Genomic DNA, 15,587 nt, shown 5'->3' with positions numbered 1-15,587 from the left:
GTAAGGTACAAGCTCCATGACGGTCATGGGCACCTCGCTCTGCACTATGTTCACCTTGCTCTGCACTATGTTCCTGCAAGCTCTGTGTGAAGAGGACCCCGGTGCCAAGTGTGATTCAGGTAGTAATTGAATCACCTCTCTTAGGTGTGTTTTAGGGTCTAGGGTAACAGTGCCTGCCAGTTGGCAGGCTTACTAATACTGCCCAGTGATGACAGGTCCTCCTCGCCTGTCTGCAGGGCTCAGGAGCATGGTGGAGTTGCCATGTGTTGGCAGGGACTGTGTGCCCTCTGCTAGACCACTGCAACTGGAAAGCTAGCTGAAGCCAGCTGTAGTTACGCAGGTRCTGCAAAGAGCACTACACTAGTAGTTACTGTGGTCAGCTGATGTGCAGCAACTCATCAAGCTGCAGCCATCAGGGCACCCAGAGGCAGGATTTTGTGTATCCTGGTCTAAAGGTGAACAAGGTATTTCAAAACCCAGATCCATGCCAAATTAGCACYTTGGATGAGTGGCCATTCCCCAAAATCTGGTAAGGCCAAAGCACGTAAGGAAAACTGCACTACAGAGATGCTGCAGTGCTCRGTTGCAGGAGGGTGGTATGCTATCTCTTACAGGTTGGTGAATGGGCAATTCGGAAACTGGGCCTTGTGAAATACGGAGAAAAATATGCAGGGAACTACAGCGGGGGGAACAGACGCAAGCTCTCCACAGCAATTGCCCTCATTGGGGGACCACCTGTGGTATTCCTGGTGAGTTTGCAAGACCTGCATATTATCATTTTCCAGTGAAAACCAGAAATCAGGTTTGAGTGAAGACTGGATACTTGATTGCCAGCTAACATTTAAATACTTGATTAGTCACTTAAATATGAGCAATGAATATATGCAGTGAAAGACTTTCTGTTGGGAAATGTAGGGTCAAACTATAGCATGCCTCCAGGCTTCTATTCCTGCAGATTTGCTGGGGAAGTGAGGGGGCTCAAACATATTGCCAAACTACCAAACATTATAGCATCTTCAGCATGTGAGTTCCACTGTTAGGATTTCTGTGTACTTACAAAAAGGTACAGCTTTCCAGAATTTTCAGATTTTATGATACAAGCAAAGCTTACTGCCCATGAGAACCAGCCTACTGTTTCTAATAATTCTGTGAAAGTGGAAGTAGAGGTTTTATGATTCTTTGGAAAAACATAAGGATTACTAAAGTTCATAGTATAGGAAAAGTAGTCTAATGATCTATTTAAACTTGAGCTAATTGAATTTAACTTGTTTTAGAACTGGATATTTCAACATGATATAATTGCAGAATAAACAGTACTTCTCAGTTCTGGRAAATCAAGAAGAGAAGTACTCAAACTTGTTTCTTATGTTCAAGTTCTCCAGTATGCATAATAAGAATGGCCAGGTCATTTCAGAGATGAGGGTATTTATCAGTAGAGTGTAACAGTGTAATCTGATTCTTTTCATGCCCATTTTGCAGGATGAGCCAACAACAGGGATGGATCCCAAAGCACGCCGTTTCCTATGGAACTGTGCTCTGAGCATCATCAAGGAGGGGAGATCAGTGGTGCTCACATCTCACAGGCATGTAGCAACCTGGTTGTGTCATACCCCTGCTGTTCCATCTGCTGGGGCTGCATGCTGAATTTAGTTCAGCTGCTCTGCTGTTTCGTGCTACCTGTGGTGCTAATGAGGTTACTTCTGCTTACAGCATGGAAGAATGCGAAGCCCTGTGCACACGGATGGCRATAATGGTCAATGGGCGTTTCAGGTGCTTGGGCAGTGTTCAGCACCTAAAGAACAGGTAACAGTTTTCTTTCCACTTATACCACAGAGTTGTCTGTGTTTTGGGGGAGACACAAACAAATCACCCTTATTTTAACATATAGCATTCCTACTGCTTTGGGGGAACAGAGAAAACTGCAAAATTTTAAGTTGCACATCTTTTTCAAAGCCATTTACCTAAACTGTGCTGGCCCTCTTGTTTGTAGATTTGGAGATGGTTATACCATAGTGGTGCGAATTGCAGGGGCAAACCCAGACCTGAAGCCGGTTGAGGAATTCTTTGGGCTTGCCTTCCCTGGAAGTGTCCTGAAGGAAAAGCATCGGAATATGCTTCAGTACCAGCTTCCTTCTTCACCATCTTCCTTGGCCAGAATATTTAGCATCCTCTCCCAGAACAAAAAGAGACTCCACATAGAAGACTACTCCGTTTCTCAGACGACACTTGACCAAGTAAGTTTCCAGTAGTCTGTGTGCTTGCTTCCATTAGAGTAGGAATAAATCCACTAACTTACTGGCCGTATCTTGTAAAAGTATTTCAGCAAACCACATTACGGTTAAACAAAGTGATGGATTTAGGTATGAGGAGGTAAGCCAAAATCTTTGAAGACTTGTACGCTGCAACATCTTTGGGAATTCTTTGTGTAATCTGGGCTATATTTTAAAAAAAAGTCTTTATTCACCCAGAATGACTATTTTATATAGAACTGCATAGCTGTTCAAGCCTACCCTTTATCCCTGTGTTGATCATTTTGTCTGCCAGTGAAGACAATACAAATTTGTCAGAATATGAACACGGATAAGTTACCATAAAGAACTAATCCACAATAACTGCTGGCTCTTTTCCCACAGGTTCTCAAGGTAACTTGGGAAACTTTCTTTATGATGAAAAGAGAAATTTCTCCTCCTTTATTACATGATTAGAAGACTTGTAGGCAGTTGCTTTGGAGAATTAGATAATACTGCAACTTGTTTATGAGCCAAAAATCCTGTTAATTTCAGAGGCAGTACTGAACCTCAGGACTAGTCTAGAAAGGCCTAGTGTATAAAATGTATAAAATTAATCAAAATCTAGAGTGATTTGTGATGTGGCCTTTTGTCTCTGTAGGTATTTGTAAATTTTGCTAAGGACCAAAGCGACGACGACCACACTAAGGACCTGTCATTACACAAAAACCAGACCGTGGTAGATATTGCAATCCTTAATTCCTTTCTGCAAGATGAGAAGGTTAAAGAAAGTTGTGTGTGAGCCAATTTCAGGAAAGAAATGATAAGCAGAAGGCAGAGTTCGTTTGCCTGGGTAGGATACTTCCAAGAAAGAAGCTAGCGGAAAAAAACTGGACACTCTACTGATAACCATTCAATGCAACGCAATTCAATGCAAAGAAAACAAAATTCCATTACAGGGGCCGTGCCTCATGGAGTCATTGTCTTGTACTGTTCTCAAGTGAAGACTTGAAATTAGTTCATTACAGTATAACTCTGTGAAGCTGTGGTAAAGCACCCACCAGATGCTGTGGGCTTTCAACCATACTGTATCTTGTCCTATACAGTATATTTTTCCTAGGGTTGCAAAAATACTTCATTGTGGATTCATGGCCAGTGGTTATTTATTGATATTTTAAAGACATGCATGTTTTACTCTTGAAAACATTCATGTCAGGAATGGGGATTACCTGGTGCTATATCCATTGCTGGCAATGAATGCACCAAAACAGTGGCAAGAAAAGTCACCAAACAACACAGCAGTGTGGCCTTATTTTGTGAAAAGTGACCTGACCAGCTGCTTTTCCTGGACTGGTTTAGGTCATATGGGGATAAATCTGAGGCCACAAAGCTGTACTGTGCAGATGGGTTGTATGGACATGATGGCCTGTCTCTTACCATCTACTTCAGTGAATGGGGATATGCAGAACTGTGAACCCTGCAAATGCACAGGATTGTCCCACCAGCATCAAAACCAATAACCTACTCTGACTAGGTTTTCTATGTAGCTAAGTACTCTCCTGCTCCTTTTGAGGTACTGCAGCAGCTGCATGAACACCTAGTGGAAGGAAGTGGGTGACAAGCAGATCTAGGGTTTGGACCACAGCAGCAAACTCACTGGTTGTACAAGCTGCTAATGCCAAGAGCAAATGCTAAATCATGAGACATCACTCAGATATGTAATGTCTGCTCTTTAACCCCTGCTTTGCACCAGAAAGGTACCCATCATTTGAAGTTACTGCTTAGCACAAGTATGTTGCCATTTCTGGCTTTGCCAGATAAAACTAGAAACAAGATAGAGTTGTTGTTTTTTTTTTTAACAGTATTATTTATATGACTTTAGGTAGGTAGGTAGCATAATTAGGGATTGAAAGTGCTTTCAGTTGATCTTTGTAGTCACAGTATTTCTTTACGTTATGCCTGCAATGCTATGCTCTCATTCTCCATTCAGTGATAGCTACATTCATGATCTGTGCAAGTTCCAGACTCCAGCAATCAACTATTATCTGGAATTACTGTAAGTTGCTCACCTAAAATTTTCCTACTTGGAAACTGGTATAACATTAGATTATTGTGCAAGTTTCCACTTCTGTAGTGCAGTGTAGTTTCAGTCATCAAGTGATCCCTAACTGGAGAAGATTACATTGTTCATGTGAGAAAGTGTTGCAGTAAAGTTTCCTTTGAAGAACAAGTTCAAAGTAGTAGTGCAATTACAAGAAATAATAATATAATTATATTGATCAATTCTCTTTTTTTAAAAAAAAAAAAAAAGCCAGAAGAATATTAGAGAGGGGACTTTAGTGAGGACAGCCAATTCTTGTTTATCTTGTACAAGTTCCATACTAGTTCTTTATGCTACTCCACCATGAGTATGATTCACTGACCATTTTCTTCTCCAAAAGCCTGCAGCAGCCCAACAAACAATGAAGGGGCTGGAATGAGCTTGAAGAAGAGTAATTACTTCTGGATGTACTTGGTAATACTGACCAATTCAGCATTTTTAATACATAAATAGTATTTTTGCACAACTCCCCAGTCCCCACTGCATCCTGCCTTGGGATAATAAAGTATGAGCTTATTACAGCTCTACTAAAGTGCCTTTTTTCATATATATATATATTTTTTAATCTGTAGAATATATTGTTAAGGAAGAAAGGAGAGAAACAGGGATTGGTATACCTCACTTAAAGCATACTCTCACTACCTGCATGGCATCCTCACCCCATGATGATAAGTATAGGGGTCATGAATACATCAGACTCTCAGTTGCTGAACTCTTACTAAAAGGTTGGGCTAATTCTGCAGCTGTGACTTCTCTTTCATAGGCTACCTGCTATGGTATCAGTGGAACTAACAGCAACTATCTGTTATGGGTACCATAACATGGGAAGCATGTATGGAAGACTTATCACTGCTAAAATCATGRTATCGAATCAGAATGAAGTCACAACCTCTGCAGAGAGACTGAAGTAAAGAGCTTTAGTTTTGCCGAGCACAGAACTAGCTTACGTAGAAGGACAGTGAGTTACAAGAGGATTCAGACTGGGTCTGAAAAGGGTGTAGGCTCTTTTTAAGTGCTTGTGTAAATGATTAATTTAGCAGGAAACAAGTTACAATCGAAGCCTTTTTCGTTAGCCTGCCAAAAAAGAGATTCTTAATTCCTGTTGCCCTGTGATTGTCAAACTCTTGAACTACTTCATGGCCCTCTGGTCCGCGTTGTTTTTAGCCATACTGAACACAGACAGCATAATCCAGTTCTCACATGTTGATTAGTTACTGAAATAATTTCTGACACCCATCTCCTACTCTTACAGTTGTGCATCAGGCAAAAAAATAAGTCACATACAGTATGATTATGAACCACTCTTGATAATGAAACTGCACTGACATGTTAACTTATTTTAAACATTGTTCCGGTTGAAATATTGCATCCCTCTTTGTAGTACATTTGTATTTCAATAAGGAGCTGTATTTTTCCTCATGGTTAAACTATCACTTTGTGCTTATCCTCCCCCTTTGAGTTATAGTTGGTCCTTCATTCCAAGCACTTTATGCTATCTTTAATGGGATCTATTTTTGCACTGGAATATCTATTAACTTTGCAAAATCTAGAGAGATTTCACAACTGAAATTTCTGAGTTAAATCCTTAAATGGACATTTTCATTAAAAGCAAAAAAAATATATATTTGTATTTGCTAATAACTGTTTATGTGAAGTATTAAAAGGCACTCTAATCGCCTTGTATTAAGTCAAAAAATAAAGCTGTTATGGCACCATTGGTCTCTAAAGCTTCACTTATATACTCTACTGAGGAGTGCTGTTAGAAGCCTTTCGTCTTTGATCTGTTTTGATACAAACTTTCATGCATAATAGACAAGCAAGTTCCAATATCTTCATAAATTAACATGGGCTACATGCTATTTCCATAGTAAGTGAGTACAAGCACATAGTAAGTGAGATGGTGCAAGATTTGGAACAGAAGTTTGTGGTTTATCTTCTGAAGTTATTAAATAAAAAGGCCTTCAACAAACCCTGAAAAAATAAGTGATCAGTGTTACTGTCAAATCCAGGTCCAGAGTTTATCTAAACACTACACACCTGATTGGATATTTAAGTCCAGAGTAAGTCAACTGCCTCTGAATATTTCCATCACAAAGATACAGCAATCTGCAAACRTACTAAAAGTACTCTATACCTGTTTTCAATGACAGAGGAAAACATGTTTGAGTAAAAAAACTGAAATATGCACAACCTTAGCTAGTATCAAATTTAAGAAAAATCCCTCAAATTATATCTACATTGACTTTGAATAGCAGGTTACAAGAGAAAGAACAATGCTCTGATCCCAAAAGGAGAACTGATTCTAATATTCTGAGCATTCCTGCCTATCCTACTATTAACCAGTCATGTTTCCAGGATCAGCCAATTCTTAAAGTTACGTTTCAGCTAAATTCATCTTGAATAGCTAATTAAAACTGACTGATTTTTCAGCTTTAATGTAGCGTCCAGCTACACTACGATTCAGCTATGATTCAGGCTGACAAATCAAGCACAACCTCCTGTGCTAAAAAACACCCTGAGTATTCCTCATCTTGAACAGCAGTGACAAGGAAAATAGTAATTTTAAAATTACTAAAACTTAATAATGTCTGTGCTTTTAGTAAACTTTGTTTCAGTAGAAAATTTATTTCTATTTTTGCATTAGTGTGCAAGAAAAAAAAATCTTACTAGTATCCTGTGGCATTTTGTCTATGCTTTTTTTTTAAAAAAAATCTGTTGACCGCTGTAAGGTCATATGCTGAACCAACTGGTACACAACTGGTTATAGTACTCCACACAAAATGCCAGTTTGATTTCTCAGCCCAAATGCCTCTGCCCTGCTGCTATTCTCTCTAGCATATCAAGGGGCAGCTTATTGTCTCTAAAGGAGCTAGTGTCAAGATTGTTGGTGACTAAAATACAAAACCTGTAGGATGCCATACCTTAAGGTTTATCATTATGCAGTTTAAAGAACAGTAAGAGCCTTAGCTGTAAACACTGTGCTTTGTGCTTCACACAAATTTATTTGGCTTTTAATAGTCTGGCAAAAAGCATTTCAAAAAATGCTTGTGTATATCAGTTTAGTTTGTGATACATATTTGAACATGAAGGACCAATGATTTTTAGCACACTGAACAAGTATTAAAATAGCTAAATTTAAGTATTATGTTTGTAATCGATAGTTGTGAGAAAGTGTTTACTGAATACAAAATGAAAGAGTTGAAATGACATCAAATTAGCTAGATCAATGTTCATCAGAACACCGCCTGATCACTTTTACTGCATGATCTCTTGGATATAATTCCAATTGCATCAAAATTTTACACTATTAAGAATTAATACAAAACATCCCATTGAGATGGTCAAAATATAATACTTTGGACATAACAGCAAGYGGGAGCATTGCTTCTTTAAGCCAGTACATAACGAAGATGTAAAAATTAAAAAGGTAACCAAATACACTAAGGAAATAGTATTGCACATTTGTAAGAGCATGTTACCTTATAGCTCTAAAGGGTGATCTTGCTGTACAGAAAAGTATTAATAAATCAGAGGCTAAAATGAAGGATTTGTAGAGCGAGTTTCATGCCGTAACTGATATAACTTAAATTCCTATTTGGGGATCTAGGGTCAGCACAATGAACTCTTCTCTTTAGAATTTTACTAATTTACATTGGCAGACATATGTGTTTTGCATCCACGTACTGTAATCTGAAGAACATTTGGCTCAGTTCATAAGGGTATGAAGATCTATGTGATGGTACTGGCTGATGGCACTTCTGTCTTTCATCTTTTCTGCCACCGGTTACATCATTTAGTAGAAGGCTACTTCAGTGGTGAAAATGGCAGAGGAACCAGCAGCATATTTTGCTGGGACTCCAAGAATCTGACACTCTCCCGCACTGAAATTAAACACATATTTAAGACAGAATTCGTGACAGGAATAATATTTTTCTTAGCATGCATACAAAACTTGTTTCTCTAGAGTCTCCTCCTCTTACCAGCTGCTACCACTCTGGCATCTTCATGGGCCTTGTGCCTTCCTGCTGCCCGGTTGTCTGGACTCTCATTCCACCAGATCACATGGACTGAGAAAACAGGAATAGTAGTTGGCTGAATGCTGTTACTATTACGTTACAACACAGTATGTATTGTAGGTCTAACTGTCTACCTTCAAGTGTTAGCTGCTTTGCATCTAACAAAAACACTTCATCAGGTAAGTAAGTATTTTGTGTGCCAATCCTTTGTTGATATTTTAAAAATTTGACTCCAATATCATCTGGAAATCTTTTAAAACAGCACCACTCCGCTTAAGCCTGTAACCTTATGCACAAAGCTGAATTCAAGGACTGTTTACAGGACTTTTGGGATCCATATCAACATTTTATCAAGCCAGCTAGTCCTCAGCCAAGGTGACTCTTTGCCCCTCTGTGCCAAAGTCTGTGTTAGAAATTGCTCAGTACTTGTACCTGTATTAAGTAATCCATATTCTGTGTGGAAAACACCTATCAGCTTAGTGTAGCCTGTGTTGATGTGAGTGTTGATTGCAGCTCGAAATGCTTCACCCCACAAAGCTGGCCCTCCAGGTTTCATCTGAAAAGTAACCCATTCGTATACTCCTGGACAAAAAGGCAAAGACAACTTCTAGTAAGGAAATGGAAATTAACAGGCCAAATCTTAAACAGTGTTTCACAGTCATGAAATTTAATGTGAAATTGKTACAGTAATTCCCTGCCACTTGAGGCTCAACAGACCAAGAAATGGCTGCTCTATCCCAGAGTCTACTGCATCTCACTGGTCCTGGGGTCACAAGAAAACAGAGAAGCTGCTGTTTAATTTGAACTACTTCATTGTTAAATGAAATCACATCTACCAAGAGGAATAAAACAATTCACATGAAGCCCAACTTAAAGGGAAACAGTTGCTGAAAATTTGGGGAGAAACGAACTTATTTGAAGAAATTACAAATACTTACACATCTTTGTGGGTTTTGTACAGTTAATAGCTGACGGTCTTTTCTAAGATTCGTGATGGCTTCTGGAATTGAAGTTCTTTATGCCATTATAAATCCCTTTATACAGTGGCAGAATCAGTCACACCTGAAGCAACAACSAATATGCCAGAACTAGGCTCTGCCAATCTGATTTGTAAAGAAATGGCATGATTTGCCAAATAATTTTGCTAGTCTCAACACAAGATGTTATCACCTGCCTTATTTCCATGCAGGTAATTACTACAGACCACAACCACTGACACTTTAACAGTCAAGGTAACAGACACAGGGCAATATTTATTCTGGTTTCATTCTTCAACGATGGACTAGAGAAAAAAAATTGGGGAATYAGATGTTTGAGTTCTCAGTCATACAGTTTTAACAGAAAATTTGATTGCTAGTGAATTCAAGTTGCAAGACAGGATAAAAATCAGAATTTCAGGGAAACAACAAAGATTCTGCATGTATTCACACACCAAGTGCTAAAGCAGACAATTCTGACATGATTCCATTTAACAGCAACCACAGAGTCTGCCTGTTTTCATAAATGGGTTAATAGTCAAAAGTTGCTACAGAGAAAACACATAAGAGCAGGAAAATACACACCTAAACCTAATCTATGATTTACAAAGTATGTCTCACTTGTACATATCTTTCAATAGGAGGGTTACTGGGGCTTTTCTGTTTTTCTTAAAGCTACCACATGGGAGAAAAAAAGAAAAAAAAATCAGTTAAGGAAAGAGAAAAACCTCTGTGAAATAGAACAATCGTTTCAATGTCTCCCAGAAATGCCTTCTCACTGATGGATGGAAGTTAGGAATCACTAGTCAAAACACTACTGCAGAACACTCATTTTTAACTGTTCACTTAAGCAAGTCACACATCTCTTTTTACAACCTGAACAAACAGGACACTGGCCAGTTACTGACAAAAGCTTCTGTATAAAATCTTAGAAACTTTGTCCCTCATCTCCATTATGTCATCTTTTTCACATGGAAGAACACATGTGCTCTTGTAACATAAAGGGTTATAAAAAGATGTAATGTTTGGTTTAAACATTAAGCCATTTTATTTTATTCAGTCAGCATCAGTAACTTAAATCAACAAAACAGAAGATAAGCTCACCCCCTTCCTTTGGAGGCTTCCCAAGTTGACACCAGGGTACCAGATAAGCAACTTCATTATGCTGTTTCTCTACAAAGGTGAGAAGTGGAGTGATTAACTTTTCCTGCCAATCTTTGTCATTGGCAACTGCAGTCCGGACTGCTGCTCTGTGGGCAAAATTATCTATAAGAAAGGAAAAAAAAATTATGTTCATATACTGTACTGAGATCTGAAAAATGCAATTTATGTCACATCAGACTCAAGCTAAATGTTTAATCCAAAGAGGCAAGCTGCACATGAGCAAGCTTGAAGTTGATGTTCTTAAACATGTTATTAGCTTGAAGTAAACATTTAAGTAACATTGAAATAAATACTCTATTTGCTTTAAACACCAAAAAGTCTTAGCTCTTGAATTTGAGTGGATTCAAGCCTAATCAAATATAAAGGATAAGCTTATAGAGCATTAAAATATAGTAAGTGATACTACGTTTAAGAAAAATTTATATGTGGTATCTGCAGGGACTACTGGATATGTGGCAAAAGTTACCATGGATAAGGGGGTCTGAAGGAAGTGCAGTGGGCAAGAGTGAAGTGAAAATTAAAATGAAGAAAGTATGGCAGTCTACTCAGATAATTTTTTTAAAATGCTTAGTTTCTGCTTATGTAAATGACATTAAAATGACAAATGCAGAAGTAATACTTTTTCTCTATAAAATGTTACTAAATGGCAGGATACTACATCTTTACAGTTTTTTAGTTTAAAAACAACAAATGTATAGATTCTTTCAATGAATCTACTGAATTTGAATTGCTTAGGTTATAACAACATCTTGTACAATATTTTATGAACATAGCTTTCAAAAACAGGATTAGGAAAAAAAATCCAGCATCCAAAAATGGGAAAAAGGTTAAGAAGTATCAGTATCTTAGGACTGACAAAAAAATACCAGATATTTTAAACTATTAAAGAGATATAAGCAGGACTCTGACAAAATAAGGAGAAAGGATGTTGTACCTTAAATATAGCATCATTATCAGGAAATCAGCAAATAAAATTCATAAGATTTTTCTCAGGTTTCCTGCTTAAAAGCATCTAAAAGACTAACCAAAATGACTTTAAGAATTAACCAAATAAAGAAACAGTAGAATGAAGACAAATAAATTTCTGAGAAGCAGGAAAAAGTGTTACTTAGAGGTGCATTGAAACTTATAACATTCTGGTCTACAGATGGCTGATTCCTTCACTCCTTCAGGGAAAAAAAAGAGGTAATGGTGAAAATGCTGAATTTCAAATCATAGGAAATCAGAAATGAAACTCTTCCTGTCTTGGTACATAAACAGACCCTAAGTTATACTAGGTATAAAAATACATGATCTAGGCATGGCTTCCCATCTTGCCATAACCCAACGTTGAGTGCCCCAGTGCTCTATAAAGAGCAAAGCCAGCACATCCAGTTTCTCATGAAACTGGAACTTTTCTTGGTTAGCAGCACYGGGATGGCACTGACTCCAACAACATGAAAAGTTGATTATAACTTAAAAGAAGCCTGTTGCTACCACAGATGAAGCAGCAAAACATCTGGTGCACTTTGACTATCAGAGTGAGTGGAGCAGTTTGCTGATCCTGCACAGCACATCTTTGGGAGCAATTTATGCACAAGTTTTTCTCAAAGCAGGCCTGGGGTAAGCACTCTCCTCCCGTCTGCAAGTACAAGGGGCACAGGAGGCCAGACTAGTGCAAAAGGACATAGAGCATACCATACTTCCAGATATGGATGGCCTTATTCATTGCTCCCAGCTCTGCAGTCCAGAATCCCACCAGCTCAGAATGGGCTCTGCGAAGGTGAATTTGTTGATTGATCAGTTCCACAAACTCCTTCATCTTTGACGGCTTAACGTCATAGGTGCGAATTTCATAGAAAATGCCATTATCTTGTCTGGGCCCTGTAGCAAGGGATGCATATACCTAAGAGAAAATATTAAGAAAAATGACTAATTGTCAAGCCAGAAAACCATCTTCTCTTTTATTATTTATAATTATTTTTTATTATTTTATAATAATATTTTATTTTTATAATAATATTTTATTATTTATTGTTTATATATTATATACATAATTCTTTATAGATTACAGAATTTTTTTAAGAGAGAAGCTCTTAGTGGATTTTTTATGGGGCAGGAAGAGTGAGCACCAAGAGATCTCCACTGCAAGAATATCTTGTCACTTTTCCCTTTGGAAAGAATCCTCATGTACACTGGGCACTGCAGGTCTTTTTGGCAGTGCAACAGCCATTCTCCTAATGGGCCTGTTATTTGTCATATTAAACTGTTTAGTTGTTAACCTGTTGCAAATCAGGATTTTCCTTTTTCATGCCCCTTCCTCTGGAAGCCAGTACCATGATGCAAAAACATCATAGTAATAAAAGAGTCAATAAATATATTATTCAAAGGTTGGGCTGCTAGTGCCACCAAAACATCTGCTCTGCTGGGAATATCCTGCACAGAGCCACACAAACTGCCCTCAAACTGCGCACCTCGGTCAAAGAGTAACCATTCACATCACTGAATGCCTCTGAGATCTGTTCCCAGGATGAAAAGGTGCAACAGCACTACATTCCAAGATTCAATCCAACCCCCTAAAAAATGGGAGTAGGAGAAGTGGCTGCCAAGATTATTTATTTATTTTCATTGCTTTCCACAGAACAAGCTTTTGCACTGGTGCTTTTGGATGTAAAAGCAAACAAAACTTGCTGGTGTTTACACCATACAATATACATAATTCTTTAAATTCTATGATTTAAAAGCATACAAAGAAGCTATTTCTTTGTATCTTTTAATAATTTGATATCAATTAGCACTGTGTCAAACAGAAATCATTATTATTTCTGCTCAAGAGATAGTGTGCCACTGTAGAAAATAATCAATTTGATACATCTGATTTACAAATCTTCATTAAAAATATGTTTCCTTTGGCAATTAATACTTCAGCAGATCAAAATAGTTTTTTACTAATGCTACAACACATGACCTATAACCAGTTATTGCAATCTGTTTGCTAATTATGATCTTAAATCAGTATTAGCAATTTACATACTTTAACATTAAAAGTTTCAACTGCTTGATAAAAGGTTTATTCCTTCTAGCAAAAGGCTGCTGAATTCTGCATCTTTACCCTTACTGACAGCTTCCTAAAGGCTGCTCCATTCACAAGGTAAGAAGCCTTCMGAAGTCCCAGAACATGCTTATTTTTACAATTCCCTTAACAAACTGGGAAGCATTATTTGCTTCTCAATGAAAACTAGAAAAAAATGCATCCAAGCCAAATCTTTGGCCTTAGCCTGTATTTACCCACATGGGTTTTGGACCTGCCTTACTTCACAAGAATCAGCACTCTGTCTACCAGGCAGTGCGTCCCATAAAATATCAGCGACCAGCACTGAAGGTTTTTTCCTCTAAGTGGTACTTCGAGCATTTCGCACGCCTGCGGAACAGCCAGCGGCACGTACCCCCACGCGGACTGTCCGCCCGAGCCCCGCCCCCGGCAGGCCCCGCCCCTCCAGTGACACCGCCCCGTAGGCCACGCCCCTCCACCGCCTACTCCCCCCCAACCACTTCCCCCCAGCCGCGCTCCCTGCCGCTGCCGCCCTCACTCTTCCCTTGCACCCTCGGCTGTTACCTGCGGGCGGGCCTGGGCCCGCTCGCGGGCCAGGCGGGCAGCGGACGCGGCCAGCGGGCGGCGGAGCGCCCCCAAGAGTAGCATGGCTGGCGGGGCGAGGCTGTGGCGAACCCGGCGGCGCCTGCGCAGAAGGGCAGGCCGGCGGCCGCTCGGCGGGCGGGCGGTGCAAGGCGCCAGCAGCGGCCGTTGGGGCGGGCTCCGCCCGCGCCTCCGCCCCCGCCCTCTGAGGGGCGGCCGTTGGGGCGGGCTCCCCAGCTCCACCCCCACCCCGCCCCCTGAGGACGGGCCGTTGAGCGGCCGTTGGGGCGGGCTCCCCACCCCCAGCACCACCCCTCGACCCCGCCCCCTGAGGGGCGGCCGTTGGGCGGCTGTTGGGGCGGGCTCCCCACCCCCAGCACCACCCCTCGACCCCGCCCCCTGAGGGGCGGCCGTTGGGCGGCTGTTGGGGCGGGCTCCCCACCCCCAGCACCACCCCCCGACCCCGCCCCCTGAGGGGCGGCCGTTGGGCGGCTGTTGGGGCGGGCTCCCCACCCCCAGCACCACCCCCCGCCCCCGCCCCCTGAGGGGCGGGGGGGTGTGGGGGGCCGTTGGGGCGGGCTCCCCACCCCCAGCACCACCCCTCGACCCCGCCCCCTGAGGGGCGGCCGTTGGGCGGCCGTTGGGGCGGGCTCCCCACCCCCAGCACCACCCCCCGACCCCGCCCCCTGAGGGGCGGCCGTTGGGCGGCTGTTGGGGCGGGCTCCCCACCCCCAGCACCACCCCTCGACCCCGCCCCCTGAGGGGCGGCCGTTGGGCGGCTGTTGGGGCGGGCTCCCCACCCCCAGCACCACCCCCACCCCGCCCCCCGAGGAGCGGCCGTTGGGCGGCCGTTGGGGCGGGCTCCCCACCCCYAGCCCCCCTCCCTGGGGGGCGGCCGTTTGGTCCCACTGCCGCCGTGTGCTGGCGGCCGTGGGGCAGGCGCTCTGGCTACAACCACCCACCCCGCGTGGGGAGCGGCCCCCAGCCCGCCTCCGCCTTGCTGCGCGGTTCAGCGGCGTGTTGCTCGGTTCGCCTCTCGGAGCTGCCCTGCTGCCGGCCGCGGCCCGGGGCAGCTCCGCCGTGGAAGAGGTGTGGCAGCCGGGCCGCTGCCACCCGGCAGGACTGAGTTAGTTGGAATAAGCAGCAGTGGCACTGCCCTGTCGGTGTGGTTGTCTTTTGGGAAAGCGTTGCTTCTAGTAGATGCTTAAAAGCAGCATCGGAGCAGTGGCTATGATGTGCTGACACTGGCTGCAGTCACGATGAAATTTGAAAGTTCAGGTAACCATGATCGGCTGTGTAACTCTCYTCCCATTGGTAAGCTCAAGTGTACTTTTAATTTCTCTGCTTTATCCTGTTGGAGTAGGATGGATCAATAGGTGAAACCTGGTGCCTACATCCCTGAGTACCTCAATACAATAAATATATCCCGATTGTTCCAGGGTACCTGGGACTGTCGTCTCCCACAGAACTGCTGCGAGGCTAATCACA

The 15,587-nt window shown here is 41.8% G+C and overlaps 2 protein-coding genes across 3 annotated transcripts in view; one reads left to right on the top strand and one right to left on the bottom strand.

Moving 5' to 3' along the window:
• The window catches only part of ABCA1 (ATP binding cassette subfamily A member 1), an 81,458-nt gene extending 75,414 nt beyond the window's left edge, over positions 1 to 6,044 (top strand). For both annotated transcript variants that reach the window (XM_085317776.1, XM_085317767.1), the window contains exons 45-49: positions 615 to 749; positions 1,480 to 1,583; positions 1,711 to 1,803; positions 1,991 to 2,234; positions 2,890 to 6,044. In XM_085317776.1, coding sequence (XP_085173902.1) covers positions 615 to 749; positions 1,480 to 1,583; positions 1,711 to 1,803; positions 1,991 to 2,234; positions 2,890 to 3,030 — 717 coding nt within the window. In that variant the 3' untranslated portion in view covers positions 3,031 to 6,044. The remainder of the gene's footprint in view (positions 1 to 614; positions 750 to 1,479; positions 1,584 to 1,710; positions 1,804 to 1,990; positions 2,235 to 2,889) is intronic.
• A 1,262-nt stretch (positions 6,045 to 7,306) lies between these two features.
• NIPSNAP3A (nipsnap homolog 3A) lies at positions 7,307 to 14,250 on the bottom strand. Its single transcript, XM_085317795.1, has 6 exons — positions 14,082 to 14,250; positions 12,164 to 12,371; positions 10,427 to 10,588; positions 8,778 to 8,927; positions 8,310 to 8,396; positions 7,307 to 8,210 (listed from the first exon to the last, which is right to left on the bottom strand). The coding sequence occupies exons 1-6, from the start codon at positions 14,163 to 14,165 to the stop codon at positions 8,134 to 8,136; spliced, it is 768 nt and encodes a 255-aa protein (XP_085173921.1). The 5' UTR covers positions 14,166 to 14,250; the 3' UTR covers positions 7,307 to 8,133.
• Positions 14,251 to 15,587: the final 1,337 nt, after the last annotated feature.

This window comes from Rhea americana, unplaced genomic scaffold, assembly GCF_003343005.1.
Source record: "Rhea americana isolate MKP2758 unplaced genomic scaffold, rheAme1 scaffold_115, whole genome shotgun sequence".
Taxonomy (NCBI): Eukaryota; Metazoa; Chordata; class Aves; order Rheiformes; family Rheidae; genus Rhea; species Rhea americana.
This window is presented reverse-complemented; position numbering and strand designations above follow the sequence as displayed.